The 15,686-nt window shown below is 45.8% G+C and overlaps 1 protein-coding gene across 1 annotated transcript in view; it reads right to left on the minus strand.

Moving 5' to 3' along the window:
- The window catches only part of XPNPEP3 (X-prolyl aminopeptidase 3), a 150,696-nt gene that overhangs the window by 21,746 nt on the left and 113,264 nt on the right, over positions 1-15,686 (minus strand). Inside the window, exons 8-9 of the mRNA XM_083156639.1 lie at positions 15,010-15,193; positions 1,866-1,986 (exon numbers count right to left, since the gene is read on the minus strand). Coding sequence (XP_083012765.1) covers positions 1,866-1,986; positions 15,010-15,193 — 305 coding nt within the window. The remainder of the gene's footprint in view (positions 1-1,865; positions 1,987-15,009; positions 15,194-15,686) is intronic.

Here is a 15,686-nt window from a genome sequence, read left to right on the forward strand (position 1 = left end):
GGAAGCCTTTTGGTGCCTTTCCCCATTCAGCTGCTCCTACCAAGTGCTTCACCTCACCTCCAGTGTCTCCCCTCAGACAGGGACCACTTGGAAGCATCCAGCTGAGCTGGACTCCTTTAGTAGGCATCAACTCCATCTCTGGATTTCTGCCTATAAGCCCGGAAAATGGCGGCCCCCAAGATCCCCCCCTAGACAGGGAGCCGGTTCAGGACTCATCCCAGGGCCCAGAAAACCTCCTTTCCTGGAGGTTAATGCGCTGTGCAGAGAGGGCAGACAGCGTCCCTCTGCACACAGAAAGCTGACAGGACGCGCTTCTGTCAGCCTCTGTTGCGCTCTCACTGTGAATAAACTTCCTCTGGAAGTTGCACACTGTAAACCTGCACTAACTACTGAATATTAATAAAATAACAAACACCTAGCTACTCTACAAAAATGGCTGCGGTCCGCAGCCAATCAGCATAGTACCCACTCCAGTGGGCACCCAAAATTAATTGAGGAATGCTGGGATGCAGAAGGGAGGAGGCTGCCTCTCAAACAAGTTAGCATAAGTGCCTTGCTCCTGCGGACCCTCCTACATCCCATGGTTAGCTGTGTCACCAGGATGGACGACAGAGAAAGTAAGTGAACTATAATAATAAATTAATATAACTGCATGGATGTAAATATATTGGGAACCCTTCCTGCGGCATAAATTTGGTAACAGTTTGCCGTTATAGCCGTTTAGGTATAAAGAGTAGTTTATCGTTCCCTCCTGTAGTTTGTAAATGAAAGCAGCTTGTTACTATATCTTTTTGGCAGTGTAGCTGATAATTGCCAGCATTAGTGTCTCTCCTTTATACAGAAGCAGTAAAGGCTCATTAAGTGATTGATAGGTGATTGGTTCTGCCTCGATCAGCCTCTATCTGTCAGACTTATGGAAGGGTCAGACTTACATTTGCACACAGTGGAGAAATCATTCTATGGTTCATGAATTGCATATGTATGTGCGACAGGATAACGCATAGTGATATTTTTGATTTGGGCAGGGCAAGTTTTCTGTCTGGGCAGTGGCTAAGTACTTGCAGTCATATTAAATTTGCAGATGAGTGAACAGCTCTGAATCAGGCCCCATGTGCCTATTTTTAAATTCCAGAATGTGGATGTTTGAGGCCAAATAACATTCACCGCAAAATATGCAAATTTTGCGCCATGGGTATTTGCGAGATAGTTGCTAGATACGACTAGGGTCCTAACTATGGGTGTACACCCAAAAGCTCCCTGGGACAGCAATGTTGCTGACTCTGTACCAATTATATGTCCGCCAATGAGTAGTTCCCAAACGTGGCCCTCAAGGTCCAAATTTTAAGTATATCCATCTATCATGGAAATACTTAAAACCTGGACAGTTAGGGTGCCTTGAGGACCATGTTTGAGAACCTCTGGAATAGTGGGTAAATTGTGCTTATTCCACCTGGTCCCATACAGTACATTTAGGAAATTGTTAGCGTACTGTATCTAGTGTTCATTCTAGCACCCGCTATATTTGAAACTCCATGCAGTTCCTCTTCCCTGCCTGGGGTGTCACTGTCTGCTGTAGTGCTTCTAGCATGGTGTGGTCTGTATATCAGCACTGATATGCAAACCATACCTGTGCTAGAAACACCACAGCAGACAGCGACACCCCAGGCAGGGAAGAGGAACTGCATGGGTTTTCAAAGATAGCGGGTGCTAGAATGAACACTAGTATCTATGTGTATTTTAATACTAAAGCTAAATATATTGGTCTGGAGGGAAAACAAGTGGCCAGCTGTCAGCCATAGAAATATATTTAAAGATTAATTAAAAGTTAAAACATTGAAAAAAAACACAATATTTTAAGGCATTACCTGGCTCTATAGTTATCACCATGCCTGGTTGGAGTGGTAGAGAGCGGTACACGTCGGGAGTATCATGCACATCCATGCCCAGATAATGACCGACATGATGTGGGCAGTACCTTCGTGCAGCCTAAAACGAAAAGAGTCTAGAGCTAATATTAGGAAAAACATGTGATTTTTTTTAACCATTCTAAATCCTTTTATCTGAGACCATAGTGCTGGAGCACTAGGAATGTAATGCTGGCACACAAAATTAGGCACTTTTAAATTTAACACTAAAAGCTGAAGCTAATCCCTCTCTAAATATCATTTGACTGCCTGAGAGTTGAACATTTTCTTGGTTTTGTCCAAGGATAGACACTGGGAATGTCCTAAACTATTTCAGGGAATGTGCTATCAGAATCATAAAGTTTTGAACACTTGTAGAAGCATAGCTACTAATGTCTGAGGAGAGCTACTGAGCTACTAAAGGCTGAGGAGAGAAGCTCACTGATCAGCTTCACTAGGGAGTATGACAAGCTCTGAATGGACAGCTGCCACAGATGCTGCGCATAGGCATCCAACTCAGACTGGGTTAAAAAAAAAAAAGAAAAAAAAATTACAGTGACCACTTTCCCTCGTCCAGGCTTCTCTCCTACTTCATAAGAATAGCCTTCTGTCTTTGCATCTGGGACCCTGCACCCAGGGCTGCCATCAGGAATTTTGAGGGCCAGGACTCATTTTTAGTCTGGGCCCCTCCCTCATCACTTGACTTACTGTAACCCAGCTCCTGCTTTCCCATCTCCTCTTCCGCTGAGCTGCAGCCCGGAGGTCTCAGAGCACAAAGTTCAACTCAGAATACCGGCAGCCAATTAAAATGCACACGGAAACTCAAACTGGAAAGTGGAAACCTCATATTAGTGGCCCCTGCCTGCCCCAGACTTCATTGGTTTCCTGGCCTTCATCGTCTGTGAGTGGACCAGCCACTTTATCTACCTCTCAGGCCGGACCTTCTTAGCCAAGGTCCTTGCCTGCAGCCAGATCTGCAGCATCTGTCTTTCAAGGCATTGGCGCTTAAATCATCTAACCTGAAGCAAAAAGGATTTTTGGACAGCATAGTTCAAATTATGATTAAGGCCCGAAAACTTACTTCAGTATGGATATACTAGATATACTAGTATGGATATACTTTTCAAGTCAGCTAGAATATTTGCTTTTCTCCAAAGAGGCTTGGATCTTGGTCTAAGATTAGCCTCTCTTAATGGTTTCATATCTCGGCCCTTTCAATACGGTTTCAAGTAAAATTTGCTTCTTTACCTGATATATGTACTTTTCTTCAAGGTGTAATATGTATTCAGCCTCCTTATGTTCCTCCAACTACCCCGTGGGATTGAACGGTGGTCCTGGAGGCTTTAGGGGAACACCCATTAAACCCTTAAAAACAGGTCTGTCCTTAGGACGGGACCTACACACCTACCCAAAGTGGTCTCCAAGTTCCATATGAACCAGTAAATTGTGGTTCCTGCTTTTCAATTCTAGAGATTTGTCTCCAATGGAATTTTCCCTAGATGTGGTCTGAGCCTTAAAACTTAATGTAGAATGCACTGCTCCAATAAGAAAATCTGAAGCATGGTTTGTCCTTTATGGATTTCACAAACATGGTTGGCCAGCCAGCAAACAAACTTTGGCTTGCTGGATACGACTGGTAATTAAGCTGACTTACGAACAAGCTAAACTTTTGATACCTGCTTCTTTTTGTATGAATATCTTTATTACATTTTTTACAAAAAACAAAGCACTAAAACATAATTTACATTCTGTGTCTATAGATACAGAAGGGCATAGCCAAATCGATACAGACACATTACATCAGGCATTCCCAACCACGGTCCTCAAGGCACACCAACAGTGCAGGTTTTGTAGATATCCAGGCTTGAACACAGATGACTTAATTAGTATCTGAAGGATTCTGATTAAACCATCTGTGCTGAAGCCTGGATATCACTAAAACCTGCACTGTTGGTGTGCCTTGAGGACCGTGGTTGGGAATGCCTGCATTACATACAAAACGATACATACAATACACATACACTGTAGTAGGCATATATTTCTGCCATTTACTATACTTTGAATATATAAGGTTTCCGGTATTTGCACGGTTTTAGACGATTCACTAGCACCAGTAGCATCTTTCATCTCCCTTTTGACACGGCCTATCTCTGTTCTTATTGCTCCTTACCAGTATTACCAGAAAAAAAGATGTAATCAATAATCATTTCTGTGTTATATCGTGCCATATCGTTGCTCTCAGTATTTAATTCCATACTTTTATATATTGTGTAAATTATTTCAAACTTCAGTGCTCGTTCGTGTCTTGATTGTAAGAGGATATCAATCAAGGGTGCCAAACCTGCTCAAATTTTTCCACATTATTTCTACTTATATATAAATGTTTTTCCTGCCTTACTGTATAATTAACCAGGGATTGGCAACAGTTGGGGTCAGGGGCTTTGCTGGACAGCCATAGTCTGGCCACTATTACTTTTGCTAAGGAGCACATATTATTGATATATACTTTATTATTCCTTGAGATACCATTGTCTTCCACTATGTTCAAAATGCACCCTTTTAATGTAAAAATTTCTCTAGGGAGACCAGTATTTACGATTATCTCTATAACTTTTTGCCAGTAGTTTGTTACCAGCCGGCATTCCCATAAACAGATGTAGGAAAGTGCCAGGATCTGTTCTACATTTAGGGCATATTGCCGATGTCCTCCCAGAGAATTTAACCAACCTTGTCAATGACATATATGATCTGTGAAAGATAAATAATTGAATTTGTTGAATTCGAATACCATTAGTTGCCCTGGGGATTGAGAGCATGGCCTCCCGCCATTCTTCTTCCCGTATGTCCCCCATCTCTTCCTCCCACTTCACTTTCAGCTCTTCCAGGGAGTCCTGATATTTCACCTTCCCTAAGTTTTTATATAGTCTAGAGACCAGCTTTCTCTTGTCCCCCTTTTTTTATTATTTTTTTAATTCGGGATTCCGCAAATTCTGGGAGGGAATTGGGGAATTGTACCTCCAGAGCCTGTCTTATCTGTAAATACCAAACTCCTCCACTAGTTGTTGAAAGGACTTCAGCCCCTCACAGCCATACAACTGTTTTAAGGGTGGTCACTGAATAGGGTGACCAGACCTCTTTAACCTGTAATTCTTTTAATTCACTAAATGTAATTGAATTGTCTATTGGACGTATGGCTTGTGTGGCCAGAGGCGGGTCTGACGATCGAGTATGACATTGCAATATCCTACCCCGAGGGTTGCTATCTATTGTGGTGTAGGCAACTAAGGCCCTGGCAGTGTCACTGCCATATTCCTCTACCAACCATGGTCTTAATTGGGTTAGCTGGGTGGCGATATAATACTTCCTGAAGTCAGGCAGGCCCAGGCCACCTTCCCCTCTTTCTCGCATTTAATTATTTAGTTGTATCTTTGGCCGGGCATTATTCCACACATAGGAGGATAACATACTAATAATTTTCCTAAAGCGAGGTTTAGGAAGGAAGATCGGGGATTGGTGTACTATATATAAAAATTTTGGGAGGACAATCATTTTCACCAAGTTTACCCTACCTGATGTAGTAAACGGCAGTTTATACCAGGATTTAAATTTACCTTCCAACCATTTAAGAAATGGTTGGATATTTAGTTGAATATACTCCTTTGGGTCCCTAGAGACCCAGATCCTCAAATATTTAAAAGTTTCAGCCCACTTCAACTTAAGAGGAATAGTTCACTATCTCAGCGGCATAGAAGATAGAAGATTTGGACTTATTAATTCTAAAGCCTGAATAGTCCCCATATTCTTCAATTAGCTTTAATACCAAAGGTAAAGATGTAGTATAATCTGAAAGATATATTAGCAAATCATCTGCATATAATGACACCACAGCTCTCTGCTGTTCCGTCCCAAGTCCAACAATATTTGGATTCTGTCTTAAAATACATGCAAGGGGTTCAATCACCAGGGCAAACAGGACAGGGGACAAGGGGCATCCCTGACGTGTCCCCCTTGTGAGTTTAAAAGCAGAAGAAGTCCAGCCGTTCACAGATACCTGAGCCAGCGGTTTAGAATATAATAATTGTACCTATTTTGTAAAATTCAGCCTATGCCAAAGGATTTAAGTTCCGCCCATAGAAAAGGCCATTCTACGGCATCAAAGGCCAAAGGCATCAAAGTCCAGCAATATTACCACTGGTTCTTTATCTCTAGGCCCGAGCATCTGCAGAACAATCTACGTAGATTTATAGACGTAGCTTTCCCGGGCATGAAGCCTGATTGGTCTGGATGAATTATTTTCAAGATATGTTTATTCAATCTGTTTGCCCAAATTTTAGACAGTATCTTAGCTTCGGAAGAGAGAAGGGATATAGGTCTATAGGAATCCAAGTCCTCTGCAGCTGTCACGCCTCGGTGCAGAGCTTTGCGCAGCGTCTCTTACTTACCTGGACGAGCGCTGACGTCTTTGCTGTGCCGCCGGGCGTCCTCACTGATCCCCGCTCTCCTCTCCCAGGCTGTCAGGTCTCGGCGCGGCTGCAGAGCATTGCGCCGTCTCACTTGCATGCCACGGCAGACAAATGTCTCTGTCGTGCCGCCGCTCACCTCTGCTCCCCGTGCTCTGGCAGGATCCGGCGGCTGTCTCCCCAGGGGTCCGGCGGCTCCCACGGCTGGCTCCCGGGATGGGCGCCGCCATCTTGCTTGGGGCATCCCAACTCTAGGGGGCAGGACCTGATATAACCTCTGTTAGAGGTTGGGTCTGTGAGGTCATCCCCTGGGTGTGATAAAAGGCAGGTATGCCTATCCCCTAGTGCTGATGCTTCTGCTGACTTAGGTCAGTCTTCTGCTGGCCGTCCGTGGGAACACTTCTCAGCATTTGTCCAGTCTGCCCAGCAAGCCTGTTATTTGCCGGTGTGCTTCCTGAGTTCCGTTATTTGCCAAGTGTGCTTCCTGAGTTCCGTTATTTGCCAAGTGTGCTTCCTGAGTTCCGTTATTTGCCGAGTGTGCTTCCTGAGTTCCGTTATTTGCCAAGTGTGCTTCCTGAGTTCCGTTATTTCCCAAGTGTGCTTCCTGAGTTTCGTTATACTTCAGTTCCTCTATCTCCGAGTGGGCATTCAAGACTTCACAGTGCTCCAGTCCCTACCAGTGATTTAGCTCCTCCAGGAGGCTTCCATCAGAGGGCCGCGACCTGCTGGGTGGACGCAGCGGAGTCCAAATTCCCTTGCGGGAATCCCTGGTGAAAACCGCCACCCAGTTAGACTCCGCGCCTCTGGTCGGGAGTTTCGCCAAACTCCGAGAGGACTTTTTCCTATGCGAAGGCAATATATCAGACCAGCCACACTCTCTCCGCCACACGCATCTGTATCGGAGCAAGCACCCACAGGGGATCCACAACAACCCGTTGTGACAGTAAGCATCAGCCACATGGATCCCACAGCAGGTGTCGACTTCAATACGGAACTGCTACAAAGAATCGTGGCCCGTCTCGAAGGTCTGGAAACCTCCCAGGGGCACCTCGCCCAGGGACTCCAGGATATCGCCCGTCGTCAGGAGGCTCTACAGGCATCAGCTTCACGCGAAGTGCCAGCTCCAGCAGTGCCAGAACCAGTACGGGTGGTGACCCTTCCAACAGCCCCCCCAGGGCATTTACATTTATCATCGCCCAGTAAATTTGATGGAACCCCAAAGTTGTGTCGGGGCTTCCTCAATCAATGCGAGGTGCATTTCTCCCTGCTGGCCTCCAGCTTCCCGACTGACAAATCCCGGGTTGCCTATATTGTGTCTCTCTTGTCGGGTTCAGCCTTGGACTGGGTGTCTCCTCTCTGGGAGAGAAACGACCCTCTTCTCTCAAGGTATGATGACTTCATAGCCCAGTTCCGGAGGATCTTTGACGAACCAGGCCGGTCTTCGTCAGCAGCTCAAGAGATCATGCGCCTGAGACAAGGGAATCGTCCAGTAGCACAATACATGGTCCAGTTTCAGACCCTAGCCTCAGAGGTTGCCTGGAATGAGGAGGCATTGTGGTCAGCTTTCTGGAGCGGGCTTTCTGATAAATTAAAGGACGATCTGGTGTCCCGCGACCTACCTTCTAAATTGGAAGATCTAATTTCCCTTTGCAACAAGATTGACATGCGGTTCAGGGAGCGCCAGGCCGAGAAATCCAGAGGGGAACGCTTCCGAGGTCCTCTTCCTTCTGTGCTTCAAGTATCTTCACCGTCTACGTCTGAGGAACCCATGCAGATTAACCGGGCTCGGCTCACTCCTCAAGAACGACAGCGTCGCTTCCAGGAGAAGTTGTGCATGTACTGTGGTGAGCCCGGTCATCAAGTCGCTCAGTGTCCTCATCGTTCTCTCCGACCAATGCAAGGCAAGGATAGAGAGGTAAGATTGGGTCAGCTTTCTTCCTCCTCCATATTGTCTGACTCCATCATTCCAGCTCAACTTTGTTTCGCAGGTCAGACGCTGAAGACACAGGCCCTCCTAGACTCCGGTGCCGCAGGAAACTTCATTTCAGCTGATTTTGTTAAGTTGTATTCTTTACCCATTAAAAATCTTGAACATCCAGTGCGTCTGACTGCGGTTGATGGGAGCTATATTCAGAGTGGGTTAATCTCTTCTTGCACAACATCTCTATCCCTGGGTATTGGGGCTCTGCATCACGAGGAGATTGAATTCCTTATAATTCCCCGGACAACATCTCCAATGGTGTTGGGGTTTCCCTGGCTCCAGAAACACAACCCTCAAATTGATTGGCCTACCATGCAAATTACAGCATGGGGTCCCTTGTGCTCTCGAGACTGTTTGTATAAAGTAGTTCCCGTTAGGAATTCGGATTCGGACTCTGAGAAGGGAATTCCTTCTCCGTATATGTCATTTTCCGACGTGTTCAACAAGCAAGCAGCCAATGCTCTTCCTCCACATCGAGAATGGGATTGTCCCATTGATCTAGTCCCTGGTGGAATGCCTCCCCGCGGACGGATCTACCCGTTGTCACTACCAGAGACACAAGCAATGAGCGATTACATCTCTGAAAATCTACAAAAGGGATTCATTCGACCTTCCAGCTCTCCAGCCGGCGCAGGGTTTTTTTTTGTAAAGAAAAAGGATGGAACCCTGCGACCCTGCATCGATTATCGGGGACTAAATGAAATCACGATCAAGAACAAGTATCCGTTGCCTTTGATTCCGGAACTTTTTGATCGCATAAAGGGGGCAACGGTTTTTTCCAAATTGGATTTAAGAGGGGCCTACAACCTCATCCGTATAAGAGAGGGGGACGAATGGAAGACGGCTTTCAACACCAGAGATGGCCATTACGAATATCTGGTCATGCCATTCGGCTTGTGCAATGCCCCGGCAGTTTTTCAGAACTTTGTGAACGAGATTTTCAGAGACCTCTTGTATCAGTCAGTCGTTGTGTATTTAGACGACATTCTGATTTTCTCCAGAGACTTGGCAACCCATCGAACTCAAGTTAAAGAAGTTCTCCTAAGGCTCCGCGTTAACCATTTGTACTGCAAATTAGAAAAATGTATCTTCGAGAAAACCTCGGTACCCTTCCTTGGGTATATTATCTCGGGAAATGGCCTTCAAATGGATCCAGAGAAGGTTCAAGCCATCTTGAATTGGTCACAACCCCTTACACTTCGGGCTGTCCAGCGATTTTTGGGGTTCGCAAATTATTACCGGAAGTTCATCCGAGGGTTTTTCACCATTGTGGCCCCAATCACGGCTCTAACAAGAAAATCAGCCAATCCGGCAATATGGTCCCCAGAGGCATTATCCGCCTTCCAGCATTTAAAACAAGCATTTGTTTCGGCACCTGTCCTTCGCCAGCCGGATCTCTCAAAGCCCTTTATTCTAGAGGTGGACGCATCCTCTGAGGCTGTGGGTGCCATTCTTTCCCAGAAATATGAAGATGGCTCCACCCATCCCTGTGGTTTCTTTTCTCGGAAGTTCCTACCTGCTGAAAAGAACTATGCAATTGGGGAACAGGAGCTTCTTGCTATCAAGTTAGCATTAGAGGAATGGCGTTATCTTCTGGAGGGGGCTCAGTTTCCGATTCAGATTTATACGGATCACAAAAATCTAATTTACCTCAGAAATGCTCAATGCTTGAATCCACGACTGGCAAGATGGGCGATGTTCTTTACCCGCTTTCATTTCAAACTCTCATTCCGGCCAGGATCCCAGAACCTTAAAGCGGATGCCCTGTCTCGCTCCTGCTCGCCTGAAGATGAAACGAATCAATCCTATCCAATTGTTGATTCCTCCGCTTTCGCAGCCACTAAAATAATCAGTATTCCCAGAGGCAAAACCTACGTGGAGCCTAAACTTCGTAAGAAATTATTACATTGGGCCCACGATTCCAAATTTTTCGGACATCCGGGTGAGAAAAAAACCCTGGAACTTCTCCAGAGAAATTATTGGTGGTCCACAATGAGGTCTGATGTCCAGAGTTTCGTGTCCTCCTGTCCCGGATGCGCTCGACACAAAATGTCGCGCCAGTCTCCAGCGGGTAAACTTCTACCGCTTCCAATACCCTCACAGCCTTGGACCCATGTATCCATGGATTTTATCACGGATTTACCCTCCTCTAACGGATACGATACCATATGGGTAGTCATTGATCGTTTTTCCAAAATGGCTCATTTTATACCTCTGAAGGGACTACCAAGTGCTCCTACCCTTGCCCAACTTTTTATATCTCAAATCTTTCGTCTACATGGATTACCGGCAGAAATTGTATCCGATCGGGGTGTCCAGTTTGTGGCTCGGTTTTGGAGGGCTTTGTGTTCAGCCTTTCAGATTGATCTAAAGTTCTCAACCGCCTTTCACCCTCAAACCAACGGACAAACTGAGAGGGTTAACCAGGACTTAGAAAGTTTCATCCGGCTTTACCTCTCTTCGTCTCAGGACAACTGGTATGAACTTTTACCATGGGCGGAGTTCGCCCACAATAACACTTATCACTCTTCCAGCCAAGCCACTCCCTTCTTCGTTGTTTATGGAGTACACCCTCGGGTTCCCGATTTCTCCAAACTGCCTAGTAACGAGTTACCTGCGGTCCAGTCATCAATTCAATTTTTTTCAAGTATATGGAAGAATGTACACAGGGCACTCCGACAAGCTTCCAATAGATACAAAACCTGTGCAGATCGAAAGAGAAGTGCTGCTCCAGCCTATAAGGTTGGTGATAGAGTGTGGTTATCGACGCGGCATATTCGTCTCAGGGTCCCTTCCAGGAAGCTGGCACCGCGATATATCGGCCCATATTCTATTACGGAGGTCATTAATCCAGTAGCTGTTCATTTGAGGTTGCCTCCTTCATTGCGGATCTCTAACTCATTTCATGTCTCTCTTTTGAAACCCTTAATCCTCAGTCGCTTCCAAAAAACGCCACCAAGAAATTCCAATATCCAAGCAAAACGTAATGTGGAATTTGAGGTGAAACAAATTCTTGACGTTAGACGACGACGAAAGAGACTGCAATTTTTGGTAGACTGGAAGGGGTACGGTCCCGAAGAGAGAATGTGGGTCGACGCCTCTGATGTGCATGCACCTCGACTCATTGATAAGTTTTGGAACAACAACCCTGATAAGTGTCCGGAGTCCACTCTTAAAGGAGGGGGTACTGTCACGCCTCGGTGCAGAGCTTTGCGCAGCGTCTCTTACTTACCTGGACGAGCGCTGACGTCTTTGCTGTGCCGCCGGGCGTCCTCACTGATCCCCGCTCTCCTCTCCCAGGCTGTCAGGTCTCGGCGCGGCTGCAGAGCATTGCGCCGTCTCACTTGCATGCCACGGCAGACAAATGTCTCTGTCGTGCCGCCGCTCACCTCTGCTCCCCGTGCTCTGGCAGGATCCGGCGGCTGTCTCCCCAGGGGTCCGGCGGCTCCCACGGCTGGCTCCCGGGATGGGCGCCGCCATCTTGCTTGGGGCATCCCAACTCTAGGGGGCAGGACCTGATATAACCTCTGTTAGAGGTTGGGTCTGTGAGGTCATCCCCTGGGTGTGATAAAAGGCAGGTATGCCTATCCCCTAGTGCTGATGCTTCTGCTGACTTAGGTCAGTCTTCTGCTGGCCGTCCGTGGGAACACTTCTCAGCATTTGTCCAGTCTGCCCAGCAAGCCTGTTATTTGCCGGTGTGCTTCCTGAGTTCCGTTATTTGCCAAGTGTGCTTCCTGAGTTCCGTTATTTGCCAAGTGTGCTTCCTGAGTTCCGTTATTTGCCGAGTGTGCTTCCTGAGTTCCGTTATTTGCCAAGTGTGCTTCCTGAGTTCCGTTATTTCCCAAGTGTGCTTCCTGAGTTTCGTTATACTTCAGTTCCTCTATCTCCGAGTGGGCATTCAAGACTTCGCAGTGCTCCAGTCCCTACCAGTGATTTAGCTCCTCCAGGAGGCTTCCATCAGAGGGCCGCGACCTGCTGGGTGGACGCAGCGGAGTCCAAATTCCCTTGCGGGAATCCCTGGTGAAAACCGCCACCCAGTTAGACTCCGCGCCTCTGGTCGGGAGTTTCGCCAAACTCCGAGAGGACTTTTTCCTATGCGAAGGCAATATATCAGACCAGCCACACTCTCTCCGCCACACGCATCTGTATCGGAGCAAGCACCCACAGGGGATCCACAACAACCCGTTGTGACAGCAGCTTTACCTTGTTTCAGCAATACCACAATTTTAGCCTCCAGCATCGAGCCTCCTCGAAACAATTTCAGGGTTTCATATAATATAGGGGCTAAAAACTCAATATAATTTTTATATACCTCTGATGGTGTTCCATCCAACCCTGGAACCTTACCCCCTCGTAGCACTTTTATTGCCTTTTTCACCTCTTCTATATTTAAGGGGGCCTCCAGTTCCTGACTATCTACTTCGCTCAGGGTTGGCAGATCGTTTTTTTCTGATTTATTCCTGTATTTGTGAAGAGTCACATTCTAACCTACTTAAATATGTGTGAATAAAATACGTTTTAAATTCTTCTCCAATATGTGGGGTAGAACTTATTAAATTACCCGCTGCCTTCCTGATAGTGCTGATATTATTAGAAGGATGTTCAACTTGCGCTAAGTACGCTAGATATTTACCCGCTCTATCTAAATTTTGGTAATTTTTCTGTGATTTATAAGCCAACATTTTTAGGTTTTCCGCTCTTACTGTTTCCAGCCAGTCATTTTGTACCACATTCCATTCCTGCTGGAATTCACTAGTGTTATTTAATAAATATTTAAGCTCGGAGGCTAGACACTTGTTCTCCTTCATCAAAACCCATTCACTACTTGCTTTTTTTATATCGGAGATTTTTAGTGTATATGAGCCTTGAAGGCATCCCAAGTTGCTGCTAGACAAGTTTCAAGTTAACAAAAAGAAATATATATATATATATATATATATATATATATATATAATTCCACAACTGTGTCCTGGGAGGGTGATTAGCGGCACCTAGCCCAGGTTTAGAGATATGTTCGGTTTTGGTTAAATACCGGACTGTACCAACTTTTCCAACAGCCTGCTTTACTCACATCTATGGGAACAAGTCTTTAACTTGACTAAGGCAATTGAACCATAAGAAGCCAAGCGGGCCTAAGCAGGCTTATGGTTTCCTACAGAGGCCAGGGCTGGGCCTGACTTCCAACAATATGTTCCTGCAATATAGTCCAGCACAGAGAGAGCCTACAATATAGCCAGCAATATGGTCCAGCACGAAGGGGTAGCCAGCGATGTAATCCAGCACAAAACTTGCAATATAGCCAGCAGTATAGTCTACCCACAGAGAGAGCCTGCAATTGAGCCAGCGATATAGTCTAGCATAGAGAAAGCCTGCAATGTAGCCAGCAATATAATCCGGCGCAGAGAGATAGCCAACAGCAGTCCAGCCCAAAGGGAGCCTTCAATATAGCCAGTAATGACCTTGCAGTGTATAACCAGTTTATACCATGCAGCCAAGTTTTGCTACATAAAAACTGGTATATATGAAATAAACAGTGAAACTGCACCGGAATATAGCTGTCGTTTCTGGGGCTATCAATATCCACCTCTGTAGCTTTTCTTTCTTGGCAGTGGCGTTCAATCAGGCCTTGTGCTTGAGCTAGTTCAACTATATTGAAGTCAGAGTTCTCCTGTACAGGTATGCAGACGCTCTCACCACAGTCGAAGAAATGGAAACGCTCTCACCGTTCCTGCCTCTGGCTGCCAGTTTGCGTCTCTGCTTGTCTGCGTTGCAAATATGGAGGCACCGAAGACACTCTCACCGCCTCCGGCCCTCCACTGCAGGCCAACTCTTTGCTATGTCGGAGCAAACAGGGAAGCCGTGGGGACACTCTCACCATCTCCCGCCACCTTCTGTTATGCTGTGGCGTTCTCTGTCTGTGCTCTGTCCATGCTGCGGGTGGGGGGACGCTCTCACCGTCTCCCTCTGCTAGCTGCCGTCTCGCTTCTCATCCTTCAACAGCACACCCTGCTTGCATGTGTGTCAGCGCTATCTTCCAGCTAGGTGACCGCATATTATTTTCCGGGTCAGCCTTGTTTAGGCTGCTGGGGGCGGATTACAGGCCAATGCCAGATAGCTTCCTTCTGCCTGCCAGGGAGCTCACACGCTGACCTCCTCACTCCCGCACCGCCGTGGCTCGGTTTACAGGGGCATGGCCACACCCCTCCTGTTGGCCATGCCCATCGGTTGACCCCATTTTTTTTTTACCAGGGCCCGGCAGTGCTTTCCATGGCCCAGGTTGTATTCAGAAAGTCATAAGCTTTCCAACGACATATCACAATGCATGAAAACAACAGAAATAGCATGGACCATTATGACAGCACCCTTAAGTGGTCATCCGATTAAACCATCTTCGAACTTAGACGATCCCTTAAGATGGGAAGGTAGTATGCAAAGTTTGAAGACAATTAGTTAAAGCATTTGAGAGTTATCATGGAATAACCATACACACACACACAAACATCATTCAATTATACTTATGTAGGTGAATAAAAGTTTCATCGCAGCTAATTACACTGGCTTCACTCAGGCTCTTTCAAAAACTGATGAAAGACTTATTATTTTCATGTCCTCCAAAGATAAAGGAGTAAAAATTATAATTTTGGCACAAGAATGAGGAACTTACTTTGAAAATGTGACTGTCACTACATCTTTTCTGAACAATGCCTAGGTCTTTCAGTTTCTTTCCTAGTTCAGTCAGCATATGGCTGTAAAGGTTATCCAGACTCGTGCCTAACATGCACAGATTTAGGCAGGACTTCTGTATCTGTAGTACAGCTTCATACAGCTCTTCTTGGGGTGCAGAGAACCTTTAGATGCCAAAAAAGAAAAAAAGAAAAAAGGGAGTATTTTTATATATTCTTATGAAAAAATTACATTCTTGAAATGTTGATTACAGACACCCTGTCCTGGTGGGTTTTGTTTGCTGACATCCAGAAGTGTGGGAGTGTCGTATGGGAAATTAATATATATTTCTCTATGTGAAACAAATATATCTATAGTGTATATTTACATATGTTATATGCTTAGTATATGTTAATTCTGTGATTTTGTTTTTGTCACCTGTCTGTACACATAAAATATAACACTGTATTACAGCTGACATACAAAGACACTAACAAATCTTTTAAAGTAGTGTGTGTTGAGGCCACTGAATGCAAGGTCAAAGCTGAAAAAAAAAACACCTAATAAAGGTGGCCATACACTAGGGCAATTTATCTGAGGCTTGAAACTCCCCGGCAGCTTCCCGGGAGACTCATGTCAGATTTTGTACTTGAGGGCTAATTTCACATAAGATATATT

Source organism: Crinia signifera, chromosome 8 (genome assembly GCF_055691185.1).
Source record: "Crinia signifera chromosome 8, ASM5569118v1, whole genome shotgun sequence".
NCBI lineage: Eukaryota > Metazoa > Chordata > Amphibia > Anura > Myobatrachidae > Crinia > Crinia signifera.